This window comes from Xyrauchen texanus, chromosome 11, assembly GCF_025860055.1.
Source record: "Xyrauchen texanus isolate HMW12.3.18 chromosome 11, RBS_HiC_50CHRs, whole genome shotgun sequence".
Taxonomy (NCBI): domain Eukaryota; kingdom Metazoa; phylum Chordata; class Actinopteri; order Cypriniformes; family Catostomidae; genus Xyrauchen; species Xyrauchen texanus.
This window is the reverse complement of record NC_068286.1, coordinates 46,867,034-46,879,073: the sequence shown is the minus strand read 5'-3', so window position 1 is coordinate 46,879,073 and position 12,040 is coordinate 46,867,034. Positions and strand designations below refer to the sequence as shown.

Below are 12,040 nucleotides of genomic sequence, written 5' to 3'. Positions count from 1 at the left end.
GATAGATAATGAGCGATCGGCCTACCTTACTGTCGTTGACAGGTGTGGCTCCAAAGTTGAGAGGTGAAGAGTGGTCTGCAGGAAGTCTGGGCCATCTGAACAAAACACACATGCACACATTATAGTATAGTATGTATAGTGTATATACCCTTGTGCGACCCAACGTCTTTATGCTCGTACATTGCGTTTAGTCTTCGCTATACGCAAGGGCTATTCTACTGGCAATCACTTTTAACTGGTCCTCCGTCTAATCCCCTCTCATCATCAGAACACTGTGCAAAACTCAGCGGTAATTTAACAATTAGCGGCTTGTGCGCCGGCATTCAACGGTGAGTTCACCAGCATTCAGCTGTTGACAGCGGATTCGGACCGGAGAGCGCTCGTTTGCGCTTCTCTGGCCATCTGAACCAGCACAGGTGAGCAGATTAGATCGCATCTTATTCAATCAAGTGCATTTATGCAAAATAATTAGCTGCGGTGATATAGAGGTGACAATATACAATTACAGCGTTTTTACAAGTGGCGTCAGCTCATGTGCACAATCAGATTTGACAAAAGGGGCGGGTCTGTGGTTCTGTTGGTCGGCAGGTCGATTCCCGGCCCACACGACTCCACATGGTCCGCAGTTATATAGTGCTTTTTTAACCTTAGAGCTTACCAAAGCGCTTCACACTGTGTCTCATTCACTCACACTCACACACACACACACACACACACACACACGTGGCAGAGCTGCCATGCAAGGCGCTAGCCAGCGATTGGGAGCAACTTGTGGTTCAGTGTCTTGCCCAAGGACACTTCGTCCATAATATTGTTTAATCAATGTCTTCTGAAGCGATAGTAGTGAGCAGGAAGTAAAGCCGCGAAATTAAGGCCCCGCCCTCACTCTCGCTGAATCAATCGCAAGCACACACCCCTGCACTTTTGACTTTTGACTTATGATGGTGTGAAATAATTAATTATAGAAATTTAGATATTACATTTAAAGCTCCAATCTCCTCAGTCCTCCGAAGATCCCGAAAAAAAGTCAGTTGGTGCTTCAGTGACTACTTCGCTCAGAGAACCTGTCAATCACAGCTGTCAATCATGATGTCACAGCAGCGTTTTTATAGCATCAAATAACTAAAAACAAACTTATTTTGAAAACAAACACTTGAAATGACATCAACGTGATAGAAACGACAGTAAATGACAGAAACTATCTTTGGAAAAAAGATATGTGAAGTGTAATTTAATTGTTTAGTTGGTCTCACGTCCCGTTGAATAACATGGGGAGGCGGGGTTTATGACCTATACTAGGACCAGCCACCGGGGGGCGAGCGAGACGTTTTGGCTTCACTTTTGAGGGCTTGTGCGGCACGCTTGTTCTTGACGCATGCGGAGAGCGCTAGATGGCGCTTTAGGAAGTATAATCGGGTTTGAAATCACGATCGCCAAGGACCGCCATTTCGGTCCATTCTCTCCCAAAACTGACAGGATCATTTCTGAAGACTTGGATTAAACCACTGGAGTCTTGTGGATTACTTTTATGATGTCCTTGTGTGAAATTTGGACCTTCAAAGTTCTGGTCCCCATTCACTTGCATTGTACGGTCCTACACAGCTGCAATATTGGAATGGCACGCTGTTAAACTCAATGACTGCAGAGAATCAATGGGCTCAATGTGTCTTTCAGAGGCTTTATATGAGTTACATAGGGAGCATCCTATAGCTCTCCTATAACTGTTCTGAGACCAGTGCAGGCAGACAGACAGCACACTGAAGATTAAGTCATGCACTAAATAGGGAGCAAGGGAGCATCCTATAGCTCGCTATGCAGTTAAGTGCGTTCACTCCTAAAATCGGATCAGAAGTTCAGTTTTAGGCTGCAGATGATGTTTGGATCACTCAACATGTTTGACACACATGGGACGATGATCATCAGTACACAGATTCAACATTTATAATGCATCATTTTATTTTAACATTCTTGATTGGACTACGCTGGCTATTCCATGCCCTACTATTCTGAAAAAAGCTAATTTGGTCTAACCAGGACAGAGAGAGAGAAGCGGACGTCCCAGAGGCACTATAACAAGTAGACCAGTCTTTAGTTTAAGAAACGGACTCTTCACAGGTCCTAAAATAGCAGCTTTAATGAACCGTATGGCAAACACTTGCAATGCTGCATGTAAAGGATTCCTGGCTGAATGAACATTTTAAAGATTACAAATTTTATTTAAATAGAAATAGTAATTTGTAGAATTATAGACGTCTTTAATGCATCCTTGGTGAACAGATGCATCAATTTCTTTCAAGAGCAAAACGGGTGTTTTAAAACTTTGCATTCAGGGTTCCCACTCTTTTCAAGCTAATTGTCCAGGACATTTTATGCGCCCAACAAGTGTAATATTTAAGCAAAAGTGCAAGCCCACTTAAATAGAGCTTTTATTTTGCCATTTCTGTGTGTTTTTGACAGAAGTTTCTCAACGGCACGACTTTATGTGAATGAAGACACAAATTCGCCCGTTTTCTCATTGGAAATAGGTACAATTCAAAATATCACTATCCTGGTCACAAAAGCAAAGTTTGTGGGTAACTATAGCAATTTTCTATACTTTTGAGGCATAAGCAATTAGGAAATAACACTTACTACACAGGAACACAAATTGTGTTACATAGTGTAATAGTGACCCCTTCTGGAGATGCCACTAGGCGGCAACAAATGAAAGTCTAATGAGCTATGAGCGAGTCATTGAATCATTTGAAATGTTCACGACCGAAATCTGCCAAGAGACTTTATAGTGTTTAAGCATGAACACCAGCTCCAAGCGGCGCTTTGTCCTCCACATTAGGGTCGCTACACACCGACTAATGTTTACACTGTGAATGCATTAAATTCAAAGGGGATGTTACGTCAGAAGGACGAAGAGGGAAATTATGAGACCTTCCTTCATCTCTTCATATATATTTAATGTAGCTTTGTGCTCTCAAAGACATCATTTGTGAGGTAAAACGTGTGAAAAACACTTAGGTGTGAAGTTGGAGCCGAGGTTGTGCCGACGCGTCACTTCATAGATTTTAATGTATTCGGCAGCACTTACACAAGTCATGTGACATCCCCTCAACGTGCAGAAACATCAGACACTTTTACACATTAATAGCTCTTCCACCCTTTTCTCTCCATGATGGACAATGTAGACTCACATGCCTATGCTGAAGTAAACGAACAACACGGCCCTCTCATTCGGTTCGTCGGTACAAGTATCAGGTCATTCAGTTTGTTTCATGAATGCTGCTTCTTACTTTGCACGCACCACTGAAGCAAGGCACGCGATTGGTCGTAGCTGTAACCAATCAAGAGATCTACCTCGGGTGCACCACGATTGCCAAGCACACGATTGGCTGCTGCTGTAATCAATCAATCAAAAGGGAAGGAGGTATTGCCCCAAGTGAAGGAGTTCAAGTACCTCGGGGTCTTGTTCACGAGTGAGGGGACAATGGAGCAGGAGGTTGGCCGGAGAATCGGGGGCGGTATTGCACTCGCTCTATCGCACCGTTGACACGAAAAGAGAGCTGAGCCGGAAGGCAAAGCTCTCGAGCTACCGGTCAATTTTTGTTCCTACCCTCACCTATGGTCATGAAGGCTGGGTCATGACCGAAAGAACTAGGTCGCGAGTACAAGCAGCCGAAATGGGCTTCCTCAGAAGGGTGGCGGGCTTCTCCCTTAGAGATAGGGTGAGGAGATCAGTCATCCGTGAGGAGCTCGGAGTAGAGCCGCTGCTCCTTTGCGTTGAAAGGAGTCAGTTGAGGTGGTTTGGGCATCTGGTAAGGATGCCCCCTGGGCGCCTCCCTAGGGAGGTGTTTCAGGCACGTCCAGCTGGGAGGAGGCCTCGGGGAAGACCCAGGACTAGGTGGAGAGATTATATCTCCACACTGGCCTGGGAACGCCTCGGGGTCCCCCAGTCAGAGCTGGTTAATGTGGCTCGGGATAAGGAAGTTTGGGGCCCCCTGCTGGAGCAGCTGCCCCCGCGACCAGACTTCGGATAAGCGGTTGAAGATGGATGGATGTAATCAATCATGAGGGTGTAAGCGCCCTTAACCGCTGATGTTGTTTCACAATGCGCAGCCGCCAGCAGTGAAAAAACGATAAAAATGTGTTTATTTGCCTCCTATTCCGAGTCAGATCGTTACCATGTTTTTGTGCATGTAACGGAAACCTTGCTAGCAACCCAGTCAAATGGTTATATTACTATTTTCCAGGACAAATAATTCTTTTCCATGACGGGAAAACTGCATTGCAAAATTCCAGGTTTTTCAGGTTATCCAGGACACGGTGGAACCCATCTCCAAAATGAACCATTACTACCCGTAATTACAAAATAATCATAGTATTATATTATAATCATTACAACAATTATAAAAGAAAGCTTAATGCCAAGCAACCTTGTTAATCCCTGATCACACTGCAAGTGACTCACAGCGCCAAAACGAACTGAACTCATTTGTAAGAGCTGGTAACTTGACCTCTTTGACCTCTTTTAGCATAAATCATGTGTTGCGTGTATGATCATGTGCATGTTGTATGTTTACCTGCAGGACAGCTCTTTGCTACAGTGCCAACGGCTACACAGTGAGGAGGCCAGACCGCTGTCCACTCTCCAGAGAGAAGAGGATGATTCTGGGAGAAGAGTTTCCTGCCACTCAGTACGTCCTGTGAAGGTGGACAATCAATCATTATTAAACAGAGCAACACACAACATTAAAAGTGACTACAGTATTAATGCTAAACTGTTTGTCACACCTGCTCTGGACATACGGAGAGGACAGAGCTGTTCACACTCCTCGGCAGACTCAAACATCACATCTCCATGCTGAAGAAAGAAGAATTTAGAGAGACAGAGTATCTTCAGTTAAATTAAGTCGTTGAGCACTAGAGAGCGTTTGTTACTAGCGAGTCTGGTGCCATCCTTATATGGTGCTTTCATGGGCATTGTAAATGAACGTACACACGCCCCCTTGTGTACGAATGTGAATGCTTGGAATTCAAGAACACATGTTTTGCTAACAAATCTGGGGAGTATGAAGCGTTTGTCAATCCAGCGGAAAGTTTTACGAATGAGGCCCAATAAACTGACTGTCCTGCCCTAGAACACCTAGGCTCTGTCTGACTGTTCCACACAGGGCTGGACTGGTAATCTGGCGTACCGGGCATTTTCCCGGTGGGCCGACACACTTATGGGCCGATCAGGGGCGGAATTTCGAATCTGTTATCCCGATGGACACGTGCCGAATAGGCCGCGATAATCAACGATGAGCCGCCACGTTATGCAGAACAGACCACAAAACGGCGCCGCGATATGCAGAAAAGGACAACTAATTTTTAGACACTAATTGCATAACTGGTGTTTTTTTAAAGAAATGCAGCTAATGATTTTTGTTCGCCTAACAGTGCAAAATAAACACAGCAGTGAGTTGACTGGATTTTTTCCAATTTGTCTGGTAAATTTTTTTGCGGAAGCTCCGGTGTGGACAGACAGACTGCTTGGCGCTGGAATCTTATCACATCATGTCTGGTTAAGATGCAGTGTTATGGTGCGTTCATATACTATGCTAAGTGAGCGTTTCGCGTGGCGCGATTACATACAAAGTCAATGCAAAGTTGCGAATAGACGCAAATTTGCGTCAAGCAGCGCGAATGAAGCCAATGGCGCGACTCTACATGGAAAATCACTTCATTCACGCGAGATGAAATTTTTTAAACTGGAACAAAAAATCTGCATGACGCGTTGCCGCGAAAGCCCATCAACATTGAGATTGTCTGGATGTCACTGACGTACTGATGTAGTAGCAGACGAAATCTTGAGAAATGGATGGAACAATGGTTGTAGCGGTACCCGGAACTGTATGACAACGTCATACATGAACAGAGACCGGATGAATAAAGACATCGCTTGGAGGAAAGTGAGCGAGGAAGTTCCTGGTAAGTTCTGAAAATATGGGCATCTACTTGGTTCAAAGTTCAACCAATAGCTGGAATCAAGTCGTAGAAGCCCCGCCTTCTGTCCTTTTCCGGAAGAGAACGGGAGATACTCGCGAGTTTAAACACACATTTATAATCCAGCGGTCAAACTTGTGCGAGCAATGCGAGGTGAACATTATCTTCACTTTGTAAGTGAACCACCATTAGTCTTTTTTTAAGAGGCTACGTTGGTGTTACCAGGCTACGCGTGGTTCAGGTATTGAGCGGAATTACATGTCATCACAAAACGCCATGTGCAACAGGTCATTACAATAAGACTCATTTCTTGCGAATGATTGGAGTTGGTTTGAGAGAGTCAGAGTGCGTGAGAAGCTTTACCTTTGAAGCGGTGGAGTACATATGGAGGTGAAGCTTCAGTGAGAGTCCCACACTGGTTTTCAGGGTCACCGTGGTCCTGGGGTTGATGGGTAAAGATCTGTTGAGTAGCTGAAGAGACAGGAGCTTCCAGCAACCTGACCTCACATCCAGGGACTTTGTAAAATTGACCATCTATAAGATGCGAAAATATACATATATGCAAAACTTAACAGCAAGAACCATATTAATTAACAGCCTCCTTTTTTGTTGTTGTCATATTCTACTTGTTTCAAATGGACTGCTTTGTGTATTTTTTGTATACTAATTTTTATTTTCAATCTCCAGGGATTACAGGTGTAGAAATGCATTGATGCATCGCGATTTATTGTCAAGCCGAGCCGCGTGCATTGTGCCGTTTTTTTTTTACATTGAAAACGAAGAGGGAACTTGCAGGTATAATATCCTGTGTAAAACCGCCTTTATACACTACTAATAAATCCTTTTTAATTCTACGATTTAAACATGGGCCTTATATGACCACACATGTCATATTTAATTTTAACGATTCATTGTGTTGCATTATGTCATCCTTTATTCAAATCAGATCTATGATGCATGCAACACTAAGAAACACTGTTCTAACCTAAAAGCAACAATGCAACTCCTTGATAACGAGCACATATTATGGTTTTTAAACATGCCTAATTTTGTTTTAAAGATCTCATAAAATAGATTTACATGCAAAGACAAAAAACACTTTAATTTACTCATAATTTAAATTGCAGCTTTACCTTTTTCCCCAGTGTCAAAAACGACTCATTCAATAGCATTCATTTTAAACTCCTCCTTTCTGAGAGCCTACTCTGCTCTGATTGGTCCGTTCTAAAGCATTCATTCTAAACTCCTCCTTTCAGAGAGCATACTCTGAATGCTTTAGAACGGACCAATCAGAACAGAGTATGCTCTCTGAAAGGAGGAGTTTAGAATGAACGCTTTAGAACGGACCAATCAGAGCAGAGTATGGCATAAAGAGGCGGGTTTTTTGTACAGGAAGTAAGTCTGGAATTACTAACAACTCGTTTCAGGTGTTCAGAATCGGTTCTTTCCTTGAGTCAATAACTCCATTTGTCGTGCACTTTGATTTGTGAAACTTTGCAGATGTTTTTACATTCACAAACAGCTTTATAACACACTACATGAAAGGTCATTTTTGAAAAACCATAATAATAGGTGCTCTTTAAGCTTTTGTGTTTGGTAGAATTTCATGGCAAACGTATGCGTATTACACTCATTTTGAGCAGCCCCTCAAGTCTTAGCTGGGCACCGATAAACACCAGATGGCAGTCATGATGTGCCCACATTTTTAGAAAACAATGGTTTCCTATTTTAGGATGCTGTATGTCATCTGTCTGACATGTCCAGTGTGAGATCTCCTTTTCTATTTCTAACAACAGCAAATGAGTAATCTTAACAGACTCATTCAGACCCCAAGTGCCCTGCAACCCATGCACATACACCAAAACATTTGGTCACTATTTTTAGAGCTACCTTGAAGAGTTTATGCATATGTTGGGATAAGGAGATGTTAGTGATTGTGAAGGGAATGGGGAGAGGGTTGGACAGCCAAAGCTCCACAAGCTCTGAACCTCTTTGCTTGAGTCGGACCTGAACCAAAGAACTCAGTTCAGAGTCCCACCACCTGAAAAACACCAAGAACAACCATTCTTTATAAATCTACCAGTGAGGATAATACGTATGCAATCATTAAAGTCAGCGTCACTGTTATTGCTTGTATTCTTGTTCCAATGTGTATTTGCTTCCAGGAGCGATTCAATATTACGTAACTTCAGTTATTTGCATTATATAATGCATGAACGCTATTTAAATGAAGTGGTTTATCCTGAAATCTTCACCTGTGTGTGGCATCCAGCAGTGGATATAAATTCACTGTTCTGTCTGCTAATATCTGCAGGCCAAACGGACCGGTACACCTTTTGCTTTTAGCTGACCAAGACCCTGAAAACAAACCGAGCCAAATAAAATGACAAAAATACACCAAACATCATACAAAAACAGTACACATTAAAAGTTATAAGTCTGACAGAATAGTACTGACGTCTACAGAACAGTGACGCCACTTGTGTGAAGTTCGTAGCCGAAGGCTTGAGCAGCACTTCGTTCAGTTCTACGCTGCTGTCTGTCCTTGACAAGAGCTGCATCTCCTTCAAAAGACAAGACAAACAGTTTCATGCTGCAACGTCCTAAAGAAATGACATATTTCAATGCAACAGTATGATATCATCCTGTGAGCACATACCTTAACAAAGAGCTTTTTAACCCCGGAGTTCAACATGTACACTCTTATTCTGGGATCAGCTGTGGATTAAAACAATAGAATTACAACAACAAGTATTTTAAGAAAAGCAGACGGTATGAAGCCACACGGTGGTGCTGTAATGCAACCTCATCACCTAAATATGTCAATTCTGTCATAATTTATTCACCCTCATGCCATCCCAGATGTGTGACTTACTTTCTTCAGCAGAACACAAGTGAAGATTTTTAGAAGAATGTTTCAGCTCTGTTGGTCCATACAATGCAAGTGAATGGTGACCAGAACTTTGAAGCATCAAAAAGCACATAAAGGCAGCATAAAAGTAATCCATATGACTCCAGTGGTATAATCCATGTTTTCAGAAGTGATATGAAAGGTGTGGGTGAGAAACGGATCAATATTTAAGCAATTTTTACTATCAATCTCCACTTTCACTTTTACATTTTCCTTTTTTGAATAAGGTGATTCGCATTCTTCGTGCATTTTGCCACCTACTGGGAAGGGAGGAGAATCGTATCATACCTATAATATAACATCTGAAGAGAAGATGGATTTAAACATTGAAGACTTCTGGAGTACTTTTAGGCTACCCTTTATGTGCTTTATGGAGCTTCACATTTACATTTATGCATTTGGCAGACGCTTTTATCCAAAGCGACTTACAGTGCACTTATTACAGGGACAATCCCCCCGGAGCAACGTGGAGTTAATTGCCTTGCTCAAGGGCCCAAGAGTGGCGTCTTGCTGGGGCTTGAACCCCCGACCTTCTGGTCAGTAACCCTGAGCCTCAACCACTGAGCCACCACTGCCCACATGTTGGCACCCATTCACTTGCATTGTACGGATCTACAGAGCTGAAATATTCTACTAAAAATCTTCATGTTCTGCAGAAGAAAGTCACACACATCTGGGACGGTATGAGGGTGAATAAACGATGAGAATTTCCATTTTTTGGGTGAACCGTCCCTTTAACCCCCAAGTCACTACAAGCTGGCAATTAATTAACTGCAATTAACATGCAGTTAAAAATGTTTCCTTAATCACAACTAATCAATAATGGCACCCTTACCAAGCTAATATCAAGACATACATCAAATATTGTCAAAAGGCAAAACAATATTGATATTATTGTTTAGCTGATGAAAGTACAAATGCACATACAGACAGAATCTCCTGGTGGTGGGAGGACCAGCAGAACCATAATATTCTCCAGCACATAGGGCTTGAGTTTGTCCAGATGGGTAGGCCTTTCGCCTCTCTCAGAAAGACTGATCTGAAGTGCAATTCCTCCCTCTTCAGATACTAAACACCCACCCTGTGAAGTGAGAGAGAGGTTAAGGCTGGAGGCACATAGTTCATCAGCATGCAGGACACCAGTCAAAGAAATCACAGGAATGCAAAACCTTCCACTAATCACCAGATAACTTGTAAACCATCGCTAGTGACTAGTGATAACTAAGTGACTAAAGTCCAAGTTATAAAACAGATTACCGCACAGCTGAGACAGTCAGTTCAAGTGACCCTAAGATATGTTCATCACAGAATATGAATTGGCCAGGGATGATTTCATGGATTAATAAAGGTAACATTCATACCTGGGGCTGATTATAGAATATTTTCGGTAAATTGCAATCAAGCAGCAGACCTAAAATGGTTATATTAGAGGCATCTTCCTGCAGAAGCAAAAGAAAAGATCAATCAGATTCAACATCAGTTCATCACAAAACATTTACATTTATTTTAGCTCATGCGTTAATCCAAAGCGAGGAATACAACAACACAAAACAGGGCTAAACTATTTTTGTTTGTGCATAAACTGAACTGACGGCATAAATGCAGGTGTAATTGAGCACTTGATGTTTCGGTCAGCTGGCCCAAATCTCTATCATGGCCATCCTTAATGTCAATCTCGGACAAAGATTTAACATAAGGAGATAATGACATTAGAAGTGCCATAAAGTTCAGAAGTTACAAAGAATGTTTTTAGTAATCAGGTTCAGAAGGAACTCCAGAACGTGCCTTAATGTAGATGGTGATGAACGAGTATTGTAGGAATGTGAAAAGTACTTTAGTACCAAGTCGATACTTAAAAGTAATAATAAAATGTGATCAGCCCCCGCTTCCAAACATACAGTTCAATTTTAATCTAAATCACACAATTCATGCAGAATATGTGACACTTCAAAGTACCAAAGTACCAACCACTTGACTTGACTTGACTTCACGTTTCCCATTCATTTATTGCCTTGCCATGGCAACACCGTTCAAAATATTCACAAATTGTAATCTTCAATATCTTGGTATAATGTTGCCTAAATTTGGTAACAGTAACGTGAAACCCCTAGGAGGATTTAAAATGTTCAGAGCCTGCAGTTTTCAAAAAAATGACTTCCTGTTGGGTAGAGCTAAGGAGGAAGTTGTCCGGCTTGATGAGAACAAAGTACCAAGTTTGGTGACTGTGAAAAAGGGGGTGCTACAGAGACCCCATTACAGGCCCATGTTAAAGGGGGTGCTATAGAGCCCCCATCCATGCCCATGTGTAAACTTTGCCAAAGCCTACTTGCAGACAACCAGTAGCAAAAGTTGCATGTTTTAAGCATGTTAAATGCCGCAAAAACCTAGAAAAATAATAATAATAATAAAAATAGCTGCAAGCAGCAATGACGGGCCAAAGCACCATGGGAACATTTCCAACTGGTGGCTTTTGGAAAACAATTCATGATGGACACTTGCATTTTGTCGAGGAAAGCATAATATTTAATACATTGCCATGGCAATACGATTTAAGATATCAAGTAACCCTTTACAATTTAACATCAACTGAATCTTGACATTATTCTAAACAACTTTGAAGCGATTTGGGTAAATGTAAGAAGACCATTTCAAAAGCATGTTGAACTGCCACACTGCCTGCTGCAAGGTGGTGGTGTTTTGACCATGAACAACAAAAGCCACATCCATATTATCTCAAATCTGATCTAAATCACACAATGCACACAGAAGATAGGTGCAAAATGTGTGCACAGTTTGAGTTTAGTCATGTTAAGTGCTGCAAAAGCACCCAAAACATTGAAAAAATAATAATAATCTTCAGAAGATCAACAGTGCTTGGGCCCTAATAATTCTCAAGTAAAACGCATTGCATTATTGTGGCAGACGAGTGAAGCATTGAAAAGACAAAAAGTGGCTTGAGATGGCAATATACTATTTACTTCCAAATTTAATATAAGCCTATCATTGACCTACAGTCCACAGCAATTCATTTTGCGATTGAATTAGTCAATCTGTCAGAGAGATGTTTATTATTAGGGCTTTTCTAAGGACGCGTCAATGTACACATGCGTCAGAGCGCTTTGGTTGCAATGCGTCAAAAACAGCATTTTTAGG

The 12,040-nt window shown here is 41.9% G+C and overlaps 1 protein-coding gene across 1 annotated transcript in view; it reads right to left on the bottom strand.

Moving 5' to 3' along the window:
- tmem131l (transmembrane 131 like) overlaps nucleotides 1-12,040 on the bottom strand; it is a 66,808-nt gene that overhangs the window by 15,637 nt on the left and 39,131 nt on the right. The window contains exons 8-17 of the mRNA XM_052137274.1: nucleotides 10,249-10,326; nucleotides 9,815-9,968; nucleotides 8,636-8,694; nucleotides 8,435-8,540; nucleotides 8,232-8,334; nucleotides 7,867-8,017; nucleotides 6,340-6,510; nucleotides 4,783-4,852; nucleotides 4,572-4,692; nucleotides 26-95 (exon numbers count right to left, since the gene is read on the bottom strand). Of these exons, the coding sequence (XP_051993234.1) occupies nucleotides 26-95; nucleotides 4,572-4,692; nucleotides 4,783-4,852; nucleotides 6,340-6,510; nucleotides 7,867-8,017; nucleotides 8,232-8,334; nucleotides 8,435-8,540; nucleotides 8,636-8,694; nucleotides 9,815-9,968; nucleotides 10,249-10,326 (1,083 nt within the window). The remainder of the gene's footprint in view (nucleotides 1-25; nucleotides 96-4,571; nucleotides 4,693-4,782; nucleotides 4,853-6,339; nucleotides 6,511-7,866; nucleotides 8,018-8,231; nucleotides 8,335-8,434; nucleotides 8,541-8,635; nucleotides 8,695-9,814; nucleotides 9,969-10,248; nucleotides 10,327-12,040) is intronic.